At 43.9% G+C, this 18,654-nt stretch overlaps 1 protein-coding gene across 2 annotated transcripts in view; it reads right to left on the bottom strand.

Moving 5' to 3' along the window:
- Positions 1 to 18,654, bottom strand: part of TDRD6 (tudor domain containing 6) — a 109,286-nt gene that overhangs the window by 43,337 nt on the left and 47,295 nt on the right. The window contains exons 5-7 of one of the 2 annotated variants that reach the window (XM_088467264.1): positions 14,248 to 14,352; positions 5,767 to 5,871; positions 1,862 to 5,002 (exon numbers count right to left, since the gene is read on the bottom strand). In XM_088467264.1, the coding sequence (XP_088323390.1) occupies positions 1,862 to 5,002; positions 5,767 to 5,871; positions 14,248 to 14,352 (3,351 nt within the window). The remainder of the gene's footprint in view (positions 1 to 1,861; positions 5,003 to 5,766; positions 5,872 to 14,247; positions 14,353 to 18,654) is intronic. The other variant, XM_088467266.1, reaches the window with a different exon arrangement.

Genomic DNA, 18,654 nt, shown 5'->3' with positions numbered 1-18,654 from the left:
TTGTCTCATCACTAGGTTGCCTTTTTACGGTAGCAGTTGGAGATAGCCACCTGCTATATCGGTGGGGGGTCACTAATTAGGGCATGCATTACACTATGCTCCCAGAGGGTGTCACAGAGATGAGTTTATAACCATCTTATTGGGAGTTAACAGAAAAACATTTATAGAACATGAATAAAATAATCTGGGGAGATGGTGGGTAGGTGATGGTGACTGGGTTCACACTGGACAGCGTGAGAAAATTGGGTAATCTTTCCCAAGGACTATTTAATGGGAAGGGTTAGGCTTAGACTAATAGGAGAGGTGGGACCTTCTGGGACTTGGAAAGGGGTAAGCAGAAAGGCATATTACGCTATTATATTATAAGCAGAAAGGCATATTACGCTATTATATTATAAGCAGAAAGGCATATTATGCTATTATATTATAAGCAGAAAGGCATATTATGCTATTATATTATATTGTAAGCAGAAAGGCATGTTATGCTATTATATTATAAGCAGAAAGGCATATTATGCTATTATATTATAAGCAGAAAGGCATATTATGCTATTATATTATAAGCAGAAAGGCATATTATGCTATTATATTATAAGCAGAAAGGCATATTATGCTATTATATTATAAGCAGAAAGGCATATTATGCTATTATATTATATTATAAGCAGAAAGGCATGTTATGCTATTATATTATATTATAAGCAGAAAAGCATGTTATGCTATTATATTATATTATAAGCAGAAAGGCATATTATGCTATTATATTATATTATAAGCAGAAAGGCATGTTATGCTATTATATTATATTATAAGCAGAAAGGCATATTATGCTATTATATTATATTATAAGCAGAAAGGCATGTTATGCTATTATATTATATTATAAGCAGAAAAGCATGTTATGATATTATGCTATTATATTATATTATAAGCAGAAAGGCATGTTATGCTATTATATTATATTATAAGCAGAAAAGCATGTTATGCTATTATATTATATTATAAGCAGAAAGGCATGTTATGCTATTATATTATATTATTAGCAGAAAGGCATGTTATGCTATTATATTATATTATAAGCAGAAAGGCATGTTATGCTATTATATTATATTATAAGCAGAAAGGCATATTATGCTATTATATTATAAGCAGAAAGGCATATTATGCTATTATATTATATTATAAGCAGAAAGGCATATTATGCTATTATATTATATTATAAGCAGAAAGGCATGTTATGCTATTATATTATATTATTAGCAGAAAGGCATGTTATGCTATTATATTATATTATAAGCAGAAAGGCATGTTATGCTATTATATTATATTATAAGCAGAAAGGCATATTATGCTATTATATTATAAGCAGAAAGGCATGTTATGCTATTATATTATAAGCAGAAAGGCATATTACGCTATTATATTATAAGCAGAAAGGCATATTATGCTATTATATTATATTATAAGCAGAAAGGCATATTATGCTATTATATTATATTATAAGCAGAAAGGCATATTACGCTATTATATTATAAGCAGAAAGGCATATTATGCTATTATATTATATTATAAGCAGAAAGGCATATTACGCTATTATATTATAAGCAGAAAGGCATATTATGCTGACCAAACATTTTTCCAAAATATAGAAATATTCTACTTCATGTTCTATTTGGCTACAAAATCTGTCTTTGACATGAAGACTTTTGGAGGCAGTATAATAATAGTACTACCAATACGTATAGCACAAAAGAAGATTATCTGCAGAATATGTTTGGCAGGAGAAGGGAAAAGGCAAATTCAGCTTTTAATTATTGACAAGCACAAAAAAATCTGTAGTAACCGTCTCATGTACAAGTACCTTGTTCTGACGCCTGTTGTACATCGAGCAGCTTGGAGATACTTTCCATGGCTCCTTCATTAGCTACAGCCTCTTTACTTTCCTCGATTCCCTCATTAGCTACAGCCTCTTTACTTTCCTCTGCACCTTCGTTAGCTACAGCCTCTTTACTTTCCTCTGTACCTTCGTTAGCTACAGCCTCTTTACTTTCCGCTGCATCTTCGTTAGCTACAGCCTCTTTACTTTCCTTGGTACCTTCGTTAACTACAGCCTCTTTACTTTCCTTGGCACCTTTGTTAGATACAGCCTCCTTACTTTCCTCGGTACTTTCGTTGGCTACAGCCTCTTTACTTTCCCCTGCATCTTCGTTAGCTACAGCCTTTTTAGTTTCCTCGGCACCTCCGTTAGCTACAGCCTCTTTACTTTCCTCGGCACCTCCGTTAGCTACAGCCTCTTTACTTTCCTCGGCACCTCCGTTAGCTACAGCCTCTTTACTTTCCCCTGCATCTTCGTTGACTACAGCCTCTTTACTTTCCATGACATGTTCATTAGCATCTTTAATTTCTACATAATTTCCATTAGCTCCAGCCTCCTTGATCTGCATAGTACCTATAATAACGGATCTCTCCTTAAATTTCAGGTCGTCTCCACTAACTACGGACTCCTCAATTACAACATTTTCACTAGCTTCTTCCACTTTGTCAGCCACAAAGTCTTCACTTTCTGCAACATTTTCTCTGGTTATAGCCAGAAACTCATCCCTAATGGCAGCTTCTCCAGACTCCACAATTCTATTTCTAACCTCTTCAGTTTCCACAAAGTCTTTGTTAGCTACAGCTGATTTGCTTTCCATGATTCTTCCAATCGATACAGCCGCCTCATTTTCCCAAATCTCTTCATCAGCTACAGCTTTTTCATGTTGAATGAGGTCTAAACTAGCTACAGCCTCTTCCATTTCAAAGTTAACTTCTTTATCTATTCTTTGTACAGTTTCTACGCTCTCCATGGGACCTTCACCAGCTACAGCCTCTTTGTACTCCAGGTTTCCTTCACCACCTACAGCATCTTCGCACTCCATGATGCCTTTGCCAGCTTCAGCCTCTTTACTCTCCACGATGTCTTCGCCAGCTACAGTATCTTCGCTCTCTATGGTGGCATCTATAGCTTCAGCTTGTTTGCCCTCATGTGTGCTTTCAACACTTACAGCCTCTTTGCTCTTGATGGTGCATGCGGCAGCTACAGCCTCTTCGCTCTCAAGGGTGCCTTTGCCAGCATCAGCCTCTTTACACTCTACGATGTCTTCGCCAGGTACAGCATCTTCGCTCTTCATGATGCCTTTGCCAGCTTCAGCCTCTTTACTCTCCACGATGTCTTCGCCAGCTACAGTATCTTCGCTCTCTATGGTGGCATCTATAGCTTCAGCTTCTTTGCACTCATGTGTGCTTTCAACACTTACAGCCTCTTCACTCTTGATGGTGAATGTGTCAGCTACAGCCTCTTCGCTCTCAAGGGTACCTTTGCCAGCTACAGCCTCTTCGCTTTCAGTGATGCCTTCACCAGGTACTTCTTTGCTTTTCAGGGTACGAATGCCAGCTACATCCTCTTCAAATGCTTGGATGTCTTTGCCAGCTACATCCACTTTAAACTCCAGGATGTCTTCATCAACTACAGCCTCTTTGTACTCCAGGCTAGCTTCGTCAGCTACAGCCTCTTTGTACTCCAGGATATCATCGTCAGCTACAGCCTCTTTGTACTCCAGGATATTGTCAGCTACAACCTCTTTGTACACCAGGATGTCTTCCTCAGCTACAGCCTCTTTGTACTCCACGATAGCATAGTCAGCTACAGCCTCTTTGTACTCCAGGATATCATCGTCAGCTACAGCCTCTTTGTACTCCAGCATATTGTCAGCTACAACCTCTTTGTACACCAGGATATCTTCGGCAGCTACAGCCTCTTTGTACTCCATGATATCTTCATCAGCTACAGCCTCTTTGTACTCCAGGATATCATCGTCAGCTACAGCCTCTTTGTACTCCAGGATATCATCGTCAGCTACAGCCTCTTTGTACTCCAGGATATCTTTGTCAGCTACAGGCTTTTTGTACTCCAGACCGGCTTCGTTGGCTACAGCCTCTTTGTACTCCAGGCTGGCTTCCTCAGCTTCAGCCGCTTTGTACTCCAGGCTGGCTTCCTCAGCTTCAGCCTCTTTGTACCCCAAGCTGGCTTCCTCAGCTTCAGCCTCTTTGTACTCCAGTATATCATCGACAGCAACAGCCTCTTTGTACTCCAGTATATCATCGTCAGCAACAGCCTCTTTGTACTCCAGGCTGGTTTCCTCAGCTACAGCAGATTTGTACTCCAGGCTGGTTTTGCCAGCTTCAGCCTCTTTGTACTCCAAGCTGGCTTCGTCAGCTACAGCCACTTTGTACTCCAGTATATCATCGACAGCAACAGCCTCTTTGTACTCCAGTATATCATCGTCAGCAACAGCCTCTTTGTACTCCAGGCTGGCTTCCTCAGCTACAGCAGATTTGTACTCCAGGCTGGTTTTGCCAGCTACAGCCTCTTTGTACCCCAAGCTGGCTTCGTCAGCTACAGCCTTTTTGTACTCCAGGATATCTTCGTCAGTTACAGTCTCTTTGTACTCCAGACTGTCTTCACCAACCACAGCCTCACTACTCTCCTGGGCGCCTTGGCCAGCCACAGCCTCTTTACTCTCAATGGTGCTTTCATCAGCTACAGCCTCTTCTCTCTGCAGGGTGCTTTTACCAAATATAGCTGCTTCGTACCCCAGGGTGTCTTCACCAGCTACAGCCTCATGGCTCTCCTGGGTGCCTTCCTCAACTACCGCTTCATTGCTTTCCAGGGGGTTTTTACTAGCTGAAGCTTCTTTGCTTTCCAGGGAGTCTACGTCTGCTAGAGCCTCTTCCTTCTCCAGAGACTTTTTGCAGGCTATAGTCCCTGTGATATCCAGTGTGAATTCATCAGCTGCAAACTGTTTGCTCTCCATGGTGTCTTCGTCAACTACAGATTCTTCGCTTTCCAAGAAGCTTTCAGCAGCTACAGTAGTTTCCCTTTCCACAAATTTTTCAGTCACTTTACAGTCTTCAGTTTCCAAAAAGTCTTCACAGGCCAGACTACTGTCCTCATCCTTCCCGACTGTAACAATTATAAAGAACAAACAATTGTATTCTACAACATTATATATAGTTTTAAGAATTGCAAATTTACACACACAAAGCTAATTAATGTTCTAACTATTGAAGTTTTGTCATGGCACTTATGTAACTTTTAAAGAACAGCACCAGAGGACGTAATCAATATTTACATTTTCAAAATAATGGTTAGATAATTGTAATATTATCTCTAAATATCCATAGGAGGACTATGCTCAATAAAGCAGACACCCACAGTGTGACTGCAAGACACATTCATCATAACGTACAGGCTATGGGTCTGATGCAGAATTGAACGCATGCCCGTTTGCGGAGCATACCATGGATGTTTTTGCACTGTGCAGGATTCTGAACCAAGCATTTGCAAGTGCGAGCGATGCAGAGACCTACGCATTTCAACAGCATCTCCACTTACGAATGAATAGGTGTAACTGGGTTAGGCAAAATGAGTGTGCGTCAACGCAGCTGCAGGGCTATGCAGAGATGGATGAAAGCAAAAATACACTGGTTTTCAGACGCATCATTTGCACCAAGAATAGGGATGTGCAAAAGTTTGCATGGAGGATGACGACGCATTTCGCTACAAGCATATAGATAGTGGCGGCCCAGTCACAAAGATGGGTGAAAATATGCTATCCTTTCCTTGTGCACGATGCAGGAGCTTCTATGGCTGAGTTGCGTTCGACTTTGCATAAGGCCATCATATGGTTCTATATAGATTACAGACATGCAATAAAACATAAAAACCTTGCAAGCAGTAATCAGGAAGATTTGCTATGGGCTCTTCCAGAGTCTCTACTGCAGGAGTCACCATGGTCTCAGCAGCCAATATATTGGGCTCTGTTGTCAGATCTGTGTAAGATGAAACAAAACAATGATATTTATAAAGCTTGTTCCAGCAAAGACTATTAATGCCGGACTCAAGGCTGATTCAAAGTTGTTCGCAATGCCAATATTCTCGCAGTCGAGCACTGATCGGTAAACTGCGCATGCATCTACGTTGCACTGCGCCCGCGTCAAGGTACATTACTGTAGTCGCTCGCAGCAGCTTTTTACTCGCGTTTTGATTGATAGTCAGTGTGCGTTTGGGGGCGGTAACGGCGAGTGGCGACAACGAACATAGCCATGGCGCGACCAATTCAGGGGCGTGTGACATCCTGCACCTGCAATCCCGTATGCAGTAAACATGGCTCCACCGACTCAGTAAACGCGGCCATTCTGCACGACCATAGGATTACATAGGAGGCCGATTAGCGAAGGACCCACACCGGATGTTGCATCCTTGTATGCAATTTCTAGGATTGATGAAGTGTCAGGTGAGTGTCTCAATACAATCCACAGCATCTGCGACATTTGCCTACTTTCGCACAGCAGAGGCGTACATGCATTAGCGTACAACTCGGAATCAGGCCTTCAGTCTGAACTAAGACGAATGGTTGCGGGAAAATGAATCCTTAGAGCGGGTATGTCATACTCCAATGCCCAGAGTGGGTTTGTTTAGTTTTAACTGATCTGTTCCTCAGTCAAAAGCCCATAGTTCTAAGGCTGAATGTTGGGTGGAGCTTCTCTATCTTCTAACTACCCCAACTTCACATCGGGCTAAAACTTGAAAGATTCTCTGTAGCTTCTACAATCATGGTGACACGAATGTCCTGTACAAGCATGACATGAATCCCTCCATTGGGAATCTCTTACATAATCCTAAATGAATTTGTAGTTCTCAATAGGTAGTATAAACTATACTTTGTATATAGATTACACGGAAGCAAATAGGATTTTGGACTGTGAACTTATCAGCTGAAGATACCGTCATGAGAGCGTACACCCTGCTTCAGATCTGTAGGGTTTATTTTTTTTTTGCATATCAGGCATAAATTATCATCTAATCTTCACCAAATCCTACAATTTGATAAATCTAAATCTCATGCAACAAATAACAGAATATACTTTATCATTCAACCAAAATAAAGGTGTGTGAAAAATTAACACACACGATTACTACTTCACAATCAATTAAAAATGTACATCAAAGCCTGGTGCTTTTAGTCTTCATAACTGGATCATCATGAAGTAGAAATGGGCATGGATGGATTTACCAGGAAACCATCGATGCTTTACACTATCAATTGCCATCACAGCTGCGGCTCAAACTCTGTATGGGGATGGGACTCGGTGGGCCAAACAGGGAAGGGGGCGGGGATACCCTGGTTCATTGAGGACAGAGCTAGGCTCCACACCTCCTGCGCAGGGGTAAAAAAAATCCATCCACTCTGCAGCATTGTGCTGTGTCTAGCATCCTGTCTGCTCCTTACCAGCCTGTGTTCATGCACCGGTTCCACTCTGGCATCACTCCAGCTAAGATGCTGTTGTCTCCGGTCCCATTCTGTTCAAGCCTCCAGGTCTAGTCCAACTCAGCTGCTGTTCTCTCCGGTCCCATTCATGTTCCAGCCCGGCTCAGCTGCCCACCTCCAGTCCCATTCCTGTTCAAGCCTACAGTTCCACTCTGGCTCAGCTGCTGCTCTCTTTGGTCCTATTCCTGTTTCAAGCCTCCGATTCCAGTCCAGCTCAGCTGTTTTTCTCTCCGGTTCCAGTCTGGTTCGAGCCTGTGGTTCCACTCCGACTAAGCTGCTGCTACCTCCTGTCCCAGTCTGGGCCAAGTCTCCGATTCCATTGTTGTTACCACTGGTTCCAGTCCGGTTCAAATCTCCGGTTCCAGTCCGGGTAAAGTCTCTGGATCCATTCCGGTTCTACGTCTGCAACAGCTCCTATCTGGTTCAAGTACGGTCCAAGCCTGTGACTTATCACTGTTTCCAGCCTGCATAGTAGCCTGAAGTCTCCTGGGCATCATATAGGACTATCCTAGTGCTTCTAAGTGCCAAGTATTGTATTGTGTCTACAGTGATCCTGTTGCACTGCGCCCGCGTCAAGGTACATTACTGTAGTCGCTCGCAGCAGCTTTTTACTCGCGTTTTGATTGATAGTCAGTGTGCGTTTGGGGGCGGTAACGGCGAGTGGCGACAACGAACATAGCCATGGCGCGACCAATTCAGGGGCGTGTGACATCCTGCACCTGCAATCCCGTATGCAGTAAACATGGCTCCACCGACTCAGTAAACGCGGCCATTCTGCACGACCATAGGATTACATAGGAGGCCGATTAGCGAAGGACCCACACCGGATGTTGCATCCTTGTATGCAATTTCTAGGATTGATGAAGTGTCAGGTGAGTGTCTCAATACAATCCACAGCATGTGCGACATTTGCCTACTTTCGCACAGCAGAGGCGTACATGCATTAGCGTACAACTCGGAATCAGGCCTTCAGTCTGAACTAAGACGAATGGTTGCGGGAAAATGAATCCTTAGAGCGGGTATGTCATACTCCAATGCCCAGAGTGGGTTTGTTTAGTTTTAACTGATCTGTTCCTCAGTCAAAAGCCCATAGTTCTAAGGCTGAATGTTGGGTGGAGCTTCTCTATCTTCTAACTACCCCAACTTCACATCGGGCTAAAACTTGAAAGGTTCTCTGTAGCTTCTACAATCATGGTGACACGAATGTCCTGTACAAGCATGACATGAATCCCTCCATTGGGAATCTCTTACATAATCCTAAATGAATTTGTAGTTCTCAATAGGTAGTATAAACTATACTTTGTATATAGATTACACGGAAGCAAATAGGATTTTGGACTGTGAACTTATCAGCTGAAGATACCGTCATGAGAGCGTACACCCTGCTTCAGATCTGTAGGGTTTATTTTTTTTTTGCATATCAGGCATAAATTATCATCTAATCTTCACCAAATCCTACAATTTGATAAATCTAAATCTCATGCAACAAATAACAGAATATACTTTATCATTCAACCAAAATAAAGGTGTGTGAAAAATTAACACACACGATTACTACTTCACAATCAATTAAAAATGTACATCAAAGCCTGGTGCTTTTAGTCTTCATAACTGGATCATCATGAAGTAGAAATGGGCATGGATGGATTTACCAGGAAACCATCGATGCTTTACACTATCAATTGCCATCACAGCTGCGGCTCAAACTCTGTATGGGGATGGGACTCGGTGGGCCAAACAGGGAAGGGGGCGGGGATACCCTGGTTCATTGAGGACAGAGCTAGGCTCCACACCTCCTGCGCAGGGGTAAAAAAAATCCATCCACTCTGCAGCATTGTGCTGTGTCTAGCATCCTGTCTGCTCCTTACCAGCCTGTGTTCATGCACCGGTTCCACTCTGGCATCACTCCAGCTAAGATGCTGTTGTCTCCGGTCCCATTCTGTTCAAGCCTCCAGGTCTAGTCCAACTCAGCTGCTGTTCTCTCCGGTCCCATTCATGTTCCAGCCCGGCTCAGCTGCCCACCTCCAGTCCCATTCCTGTTCAAGCCTACAGTTCCACTCTGGCTCAGCTGCTGCTCTCTTTATTCCTATTCCTGTTTCAAGCCTCCGATTCCAGTCCAGCTCAGCTGTTTTTCTCTCCGGTTCCAGTCTGGTTCGAGCCTGTGGTTCCACTCCGACTAAGCTGCTGCTACCTCCTGTCCCAGTCTGGGCCAAGTCTCCGATTCCATTGTTGTTACCACTGGTTCCAGTCCGGTTCAAATCTCCGGTTCCAGTCCGGGTAAAGTCTCTGGATCCATTCCGGTTCTACGTCTGCAACAGCTCCTATCTGGTTCAAGTACGGTCCAAGCCTGTGACTTATCACTGTTTCCAGCCTGCATAGTAGCCTGAAGTCTCCTGGGCATCATATAGGACTATCCTAGTGCTTCTAAGTGCCAAGTATTGTATTGTGTCTACAGTGATCCTGACTACAAGCAAGTTCTACACCCTGCTTATTGAAGGTTCTAGTGAACTATACTTCACTGTACTTCAGATCACCTTTGTGCTCTGCAATTATATTGCTTATAATCAGCATCGCATCTCGTGACCTACTTTGGGACTCTACTCACTATAACATTGGTACCACTATCGATGGCGGCTGTTGCCCTAAGCGTCCTCTCTTAGATTGTTGGGTATTGCGTTGAGTCTTTGCGCTAGCTTTCTGGGGACTGGATCTAGATTCCTCTTTAAAGGTTTAGGCTCCAGTAACCCAGCTCTGGTAATTGGTTTGCATTATACAGTATGTTAGAAGATTCCAGATGGGCTACAGTTTACCGGTATTACTCGCTGCTCTGTTTCCTGAGTTCTCAAAAACTGGTTCTGGTCCCTTATACCTATATCCAGGGTAAGGGGTTGAGTTTCACTCTGTTGGTTCCAGGGACAGGCTGGGAGCCTTCCAGGTGTCACTGACCTTTCTGAAGGCACCAGACATTTACCACAGGGGTCTCACCCATGACTAGACCTCTGATTCATCCATCACTATTCTGCTACAACAACCAGTCCACGGGTCCAGTTTTATTCTAAGGGGATGTTTAACCAAGCACCAGGTCACTTAGGAGCCACCAGGATATTGCTGGTATGAGAAACCAGTGCTCCCCATACTCAACATCACCAGAACGCCCTATCTCAAGGCTATTAATCCCTAACCCCCTCAACTGTTTTCTCCCCTTCAACACACTCAAGGGTCCCAAACCTTCCACACTATGTAGGCCCATCCCTCCGTGCACACCACATATTGCCAGACCCTCCTCCAGCTCCATCTTCCATGAGGACTTCACCATGATCCCAATCAGCAACTTGAATTCCCTCTCACATCTCAATTACCAAGCCACCTATTGGAGTCCATCTTAAACAGCTGGCACTGTTTTAACTACTCACGGTCACTGGTTGTCTCCTCTCTTCCACTCCACAGCTCACCTGACTGGTACTGCCTTCCCACCAGCCAACCAACTCTGGTCCAGAAAATCCCACCACCGACCAATCTGTACCTTTCAAATACACATCACCCACAGGGCCATCCATCATCTTCTCTGCACAACTAATAAGTAACTGAAAAGTAATATAAGAAGGAGGATGACAGAGTGGTTGCTTAATCAGGTGTCTAAGGGTAAAACAAAGCAGCTGGCAAGACAAGGGGGATGAGCAATGGCTCACAGCAACACAAAAAGGGGGGGATGGGGGGAAACCTTGACTGCGCTAAGTATTAGTCTCAAATATTCAATAAATTGCACAGAGCATTTAATAAACACAAAATCATACAAATAAAACCACATATAAAACACAGTAAGAATAATAATAAAAAAAATGTGAATAGCCAATGCATGTAAATATAGTAAACAGCTAAAATATACAGATAATTGATTTATATATAAAAAAATTTTAACAACCATCAGCCATTAGTAACTACAGACCATTGAGATGACTAACTTAAGTCGATTAGAAAAAATTCAAACTGGACAAAAACAGTTGCCGTCTGGAGTGGTGTTCTTTTTGCAAACCAGATAAATGAAGGGAAAAAAGCCAATTATATATGAAAAAGCCCATTAATCAACAGGCGGCTCCCAGCCCATGCATCGGCCAGTGATATTTAAGCCAAGGAGTAAACAGTACCTTGATTGGTCACTTCATTTCACTGTTCCAGACAAGAGTATTAAGTATGCTGGCTGGTCCAATACTTGCCGTGACTTGGCCGGTGCTGTGCAACGTCCCAGCTAGGAGAGACTCCATGCAAGTTTGGGACACAGACTCCACAAATGCCCAGTTGGTGGACAAAGGTATGTCACGGCTGTTTATAGAGGTGCCAGCTGGGGGAAGAACTCCATCCCCTTTAAAACAGTATAGGAAGACGATCTGACTTCTATATAGCCGTGCAGAAGTACAACAACTAGCACCAGCTGATGGTTGGTGAAGAAGATGCTGGTGGAACACCAATCATAGGGGCTTGTAGAGCAAGCTGCTACCTCCCGATATGCCCCGATTGAGAATGACGACAATGTGGGCTGCAGGCTAGGAGACTGCTGTTTGATTGGAGCCCGAGTCAGTCTGCAGTTAAATTTGGAAGCAATAGATTCTCAACGCGTTTCTGTACCACGGGTACTTTTTTTTTTCCCCCTTTCTAGATTGCAGGTTCGACTGGGGACCACGGTGTAAATCCCAGTGCCAAATGTAGATCTGGGCAACTTGTAAGGGCAGGAACCTTTTTTACTGTACCTCTGCTTCTGGTCATTGTACTTGGGAGTCTAAAAGTCACTTCTCCATACTCCTCCTCTTTGACCTCACTGATGCTTTCGACATTGATTCACACCCTTCACTCCATTGGCCTTCATGAACGTTCTTTCCAGGTTTAATTCCTATCTTTGAAACTGCTATAGAGTCTCTACCTTTGCCACTCCTCCCCCGCTATCTGTTGGGGACGCCAGTAGGCTCAGTTCTCACCCTTCTTCTTTTCTCACTGCGCAGCTCTTCTCTCATGGAATTAATATGTGCAGTGTTTATCATCCCTCTACCCATGTACACTACCTCCCCCTCCCATCTACCTCACTATCAATAACATCAGAATCTCCCCAGTCTACAAAACCCTCTCCTGTTTCCGCACACCCATCCACTACCCCAGTCCTACCGCCTCCACCCTAAAGGGACCTATCCACTAGGCGACCTGAAAGACTGAACGACTAGCGTTCAGACCTTCATGTCGCCGAGGTGCGTTCAGACCTTCAGGTCGCCGAGGTGTGGTGCCTGCACTGAACGGCGTTCACTGAACGTCATTCAGTGCAGGAGCCCGACCTCCTATCTCTGAACATGCTGAACCTGGAGATCGTCGTCAGGTTGACGGGCATGTTCAGTAGATAGTCGGGGTCGGCAAGGACCCAGCATGCACGCGCTTCGCCGATCATTGCCGGCTATCCATTACACGATTTTCTGTACGATCCGACCAAAACCTCCTGGTTCTGGTCGGTTTGTGCAAAAAGTCGTGCAATAGATAGGCCCCTTAAAAGTATTGCCAACATATGTCATCTGGCACACCTCTCTGCAAATACCTAGACTGGCTCCCCATGTCCTTCAGAATCCAAACAACATGACTAACCCTCCCCTACCAAATCCCTCAACACCACCCCTTCAAACAATTCAAATATCTTCATACTCTTTTACATTTGGCATACATGACTAAACTGCCATCAGTGCAGTGTGGTTATTATTACCATTTATTTTATATAGTGTCTCCATATTACGCAGCGCTGTGCAGAAGATCCAGATGTATCCACGTACATCTAACCTCCTTGCATGTTAAACAGCTCTTCTAGTTGCGCCATGCTGTGGCGTGACTCGGTAGCGCCGAGCGTCTTTTCGTGCGACTTTTTCCCTTCAAATGCGTCTTTGTTCGTACAGCGATGTGAATAGGATGCACAAGAAGCTTCTGAATTATTCTGTGCGACTGCGAGTGTATGATACGTTAGTGTCAGCGGCTGTGACACTGTAACGTAGCATTTTGCATGCAGATACACCCGCAGTCGCACACTGAACATAGGCATGCTGCATATCATTGTAATCAGCAGAAGCTGCTTGTGCTAACTGTTCACATCGCTGTGAGAACAGGAGGCTTTTGAAGGGAAAAAGTTGAATGAAATACGCACGGTGCAAAAACATCGTACGGGCTCACACGTTGTGTAACACGACTTGTAGCACACGGAGAATAGATGTATGTGGACACATCTGTATGTAATCGATCACATCACACACAAACATTACACTCATATTGTAAAAAAAAAAACACTAGTATGTATGTGGGAGATGAAAAAACAGAAACAGAAACACGGGGAGATCATACAAACTCCACACAGTTTGGTGGGCCACGGTTGGAATGGAACCTATTATCCCCGCGATGTGAGACAGCCATGCTAACCACTGTGTGTTGCTGTAGCAGTATTTTTGCTAACTAGGCAATCTATAGATAACGCATATCAGCTGACTGGCCAACACGCCATATGAAAATTACTGCCATGAAAGAACGCTGTGGACCATTCACAACAAAAAAAGTGTCAAAAAAAAGACAGACCCTTAGGATATTAATCGATTAAAAATCGATGCTGTGTTTCAGAGGCTAAATCGTACATTTGCTAACACTTAAAAAACAATATAATAAAATCATGTTAGTAAATGTGCGATTAAATGTGCGATATAACCCCTGAAACATAACAATGATGTTGATCGATTTAGATTAAGTTTTTAATCGAATAAAATCGACCTTTAGTAAATTTATCCCTTAAAACTAATTTGGTTCTTGTAAAATGTATCCCAGCAATGCATAAAAGCATGCCTAGACGTTTCCTTGTTCTGTCAAGTACCTTGCTTTGTAGTATCCTCTGTGATTGCCTCTTCATTAAGCAGAATCAGTTTCTCACTGAACTGAAGAATCAGGCTCTCCATGGACTCAGAATTCTCCCTCGTTTCTATGGGAAGAGTTTACAAAGTGTATTGGTACCTTATATTACAGGGGGAAACTACAGAAATAGATTCTATAGATGGGATTTGACTGACATTTAAAGGGCATAGGGAACAAAAGAGGAGGAGAAACCAGAAGAGACACACAAGTCACACCTAAAACGTAGCCTGATCTCTACTAAAACATAATTATTCAGCCAGGACTGGATCAGGTACGCTATATGCAGCTGCTAGCAATGCGCTAACACTGGTTATATCAATATGCCCGCCAGTCCTTCAGTGATCAATAAGGTATCAACATACAGGCAAGAGCACAACGGCTAGGCACTCACTACTTTTATCCAGAACACGGAAATCCATGGTGACCTCTCTCATTCTATTTATCCGCAGATGGTGCGTTATCCCTTACAAAGCATGTAATGTTTATATAGTTATTGTTTTACCATTTTATTCAATTAGGTTTGGACAGACTTGTCGCGTAATAATGCCATTTCTTATTTACATGAGAGGAAGGAAAACAGACATGTGAGCCATATAAAAAGGTTTGCGTTTCTCTGCGTCAATGGAAGAATGTTGGGGTGGGGGGCGATCACTTGTGAGGACGCCCCCCTCAGAATACTGGGTACTGAGGGCAGTGTTGTCTCTAGCTCCAGTAACTTTACGCAATTACTTTAAGACCAGAGTGCACTGTGGGAAGAGGTTTGTTCTTGCACGCATATTCCATGTTAGTGATGAAGTACAACCACCATACTGGTTGCCACAAGTTAAACAGACTGGTGTCGAGCTCCCATTTTCCCCAGCGTCATCGTGAGAGGACTGTTAGGCTGGTTACACATTAGACGACATATATCGTCCGATATATGAGGCGAATCGGTACAATATATCGGGTACATCGTCTAATGTGTACCCGTGATTGTGCTTTCCCGCGGGTCGCATGTGATATCGTGTGATTGACCGTGCAGTACGCCCAATCACACAATATTGCATGCAAAGGTAAATCGCTCTGACAATCGGCAAGATTGCCGGATCGTGTAATGCAGGGGTGGCCAGACTTTTGGACCTGGCGATCTACTTATAGAGCTGAAAATCTTTTGTTATCTACCAAAGGGGTGTGGCATACAAAAGGGGGCGTGTTGTGTAAAAAGGGGGTGTGACATCACAGCAAGGGGCGTTAAGGTCTGTCCTGCCGAAATCACACATTGGCCCCCCCCACATTGAATAAAAAGGAAACACATTGGCCCCACAACAACAACAACAAAAAAAAAAACACACATACACATTTTGGCCCATACAGAAAAAAACCCAATCACAATGTCCCCCTCCCCATCTAAGTATTTTCTATTCTCTGCTCCCTCCCCTACAGGAGTAAGCTTACCTGCTTTCCTCTTGCAGTGCAGTCTCACTCCAGTCAGCATGGATCTCCAGTCCACAGGCAAACATTGCAACGTCTTACATGATGTCCGCGGAGTTGCCGACAGTAATTGGCGCTGGCGGGGGAAAGCGAGCTCCTTTAGGAGGTGGACCAGCCGGGTGCCATCGGGACAAGGGTCCTGTGAGACCACCCTAGTCATGCAGATGATGCTCCCTGGCCGCTCAGTTTGTTATAAGGATAAACAGACGCGCAGGGTGCAGATGGCACCCTGCCCCCGACCCAGCCCGACTCTGGCCTCAGCCAATAAGAATCAGCCTGATTCTTACTGGCTATTGCTGTCACAGTGACAGAAGCCAGAGACAGCCGTGGCTTCAGTTCGGCACAGCAGCCAATAAGAATCACACTTATTCTTATTGGCTGCTGGTGATACACCTGACCAGAGCAGCCAATAAGCATCTGCCTGACTCTTATTGGCTGCTCCCGGGTGTCCACCGTGATCGACCAGTCGTATGCCCGCGGTCAACGCTTTGGCCACCCCTGGTCTAATGTGTACCCAGCCTTACTAACAGCCGCAGGCCAGAGTGCTCATGCCTAGTACTACCATGGCAAAGAAGCATTCTGCAAACAAATAAATAAAAAATAAAGCAATCAGGCAAATTGAGCAAAATGATAAGTTTGGGCAGCCACATATGATTACAGCCCACAAGTTCCTAAATTCACAGCGGATCAGTAGTGTAATTGGACATTATTGTTCAGCTTTTCTTTTTTCGCAGAGGATTTCATTTAGAATATTATCAGGTACATACTGAACAATGTATTAGCAGAAGGCTATGCAAGGCCCTGCAAATAACATCCTCATTCCTGATTTATGAGCATCAAATACAGAGCTTCTGTTAAAAATAGCAAAATACAAATCTTACACTATCCCGATACTTAATTAGAATTTCTTAAAAATGTTGTAAAATAAAAAATTGTAGTTTATCATTAATGCTGAGGTCAATAATCACTGTATAATTAAAAAAAAAAGTTTAATGCTGGCCATACACCTGCACGATTTAGGGCCGATTGTCCGATTTTCGATGAATCAGAAGATGGATCTTGTGAAAATCGTGTATTATTTTAGTAAGATACGATCCGGTGCGCGCTCCCGCAGCTCCTATAATCGGATCGTATGATCAGATGTGCAGCACATATGTTACATCGTATCGTGTGCAGATCGTGCCGTTTATTTTGTTCATGCGATCCATCGTGCGGCAATTCAAGTCATTTCAATGACTGTTTCTCTTATGAGCCTGTGAGACACAGGATCAATCTTACGACAGATCCTGTGCTAAGAAACACAACAAACATGCTGCCGGGACTGCCAGGGGGCTCCGGGGAATCGTAGGGAAATTGTATATGAATCTGATCTTATGCTGGTGCATGGCCATCTTAAGATTATCTATAAGTATATGCCAAAACATGAGGGCACGATCTGCCCGGAAACACCTGCATGTTGTGGCCTATATAGAATAAATCTATAGAACGCCTTATCTTTTACCATAGAAATATATTATTCCCTTATCTTTGACATCACACATGACCGAAGATAAGGTTATATTACAGGCCTTATTATACAATTAGTACTCCACAGCAATGTATAACTGGGGATAAACACTGCAATACAGTAAAGGCTGGGAATTACAAAGAGGTATGAGGGTCCTGCCCACAAGCTTACACTCTACAGAAAAATAGGAGACAGATAGATACACAAGGTTTAGTGCCTCGTAGTGTCAAATAGTCCAGATAAATGGGAAAACTTGCTTATTGGAGCCAGTCACAAAGTGATCTTGGTGTGAGGGTTAGTATGTTGGCTCTCTTGACAATGTTCATCCTATTTTCCCACAACATCAGGAAAAACAGGGCCTGAATCCTAGACCGCAAAGACTGGGCCAAAAGGCACACATAACTGACAGAGAAACACAGGGAGCAGGTAGGTTTTGCACAGGTCAACCCTGTCTCCAACACTTAACCTTCCGGTCGCATCAACCAGCTTATTCTCCCAATTTAGAGTGGCATAATCACCACGGCCAAATTAAATATCTCAAATTTGGATCTGAGGGTTGGCCTGGGGAAGATGGTCTGGAAGAGTGAAGTCCTTACCTTCCTTCCTCATCCAGAAAACATCACACTTCTCCGTTCACTCTAGAGCATGAAACTTCAGAGTATTCACCTAAGAGATGTACATCTCCAGCACCTCCGCTAGATGACAGGACCACGGTGACATTATCTGTGTAGGCCCTCAACAGAGACTCTGGGCCCAGGTGCACCCCCCTACAGCATATAGCGAATAGCGACGACCAAGCAGTCGTTATGGGTCTCGCAACAAAGGGGGCGTGCTGACGATGGTGAGGACAGCACGCCCCCTTTGGAGGGCATTCCCATGGGAATGCCTACCGTCTGGGGCCGGCCCCACTGACATCACTAGTGATGTCAGTGGGAGTGCTTTTGGCTCTGAGAGAGCAATATGATATTCCAACAAGACCTACCATATTATAAACTAGACAACTTACTGCATTAAATGAGGGACCACATTTTTATTTGTTACAAGATAGGGGAGAAATGGGCTTTAAATTACCTATCTGTGGAAAATTTGAATTGTTGTGTACTGTTTCAGTTATTGTCTGGTGATCACCAAACAGATACTACTGGGGGGGGGGGGGGGGGGGCATTGTTTGAAAGAGGAGACTCCCCTCTTTCAAGACAGGGTGCCTTCATGTGTGTGTAGGCCAGTATGGGAGAGATTCAGAACAAAGTGCCCTTCCCCATCAAGAAAGAAAGTCCCGATGTTCGGGCGGGACGAAACGCGTTGACGTCATCCAGACATCCAGGGTCCCGATCAGTATCCATAGTGAGCACTCCACTGCAGCTGTGTCTGCACTTGCACCTTCCGGTGCAT

Source organism: Taudactylus pleione, unplaced genomic scaffold (genome assembly GCF_031769625.1).
Source record: "Taudactylus pleione unplaced genomic scaffold, aTauple2 ptg000070l, whole genome shotgun sequence".
Classification (NCBI taxonomy): Eukaryota; Metazoa; Chordata; class Amphibia; order Anura; family Myobatrachidae; genus Taudactylus; species Taudactylus pleione.
The sequence above is the reverse complement of the archived record's forward strand: the minus strand, read 5'-3'. Positions and strand labels throughout refer to the sequence as shown.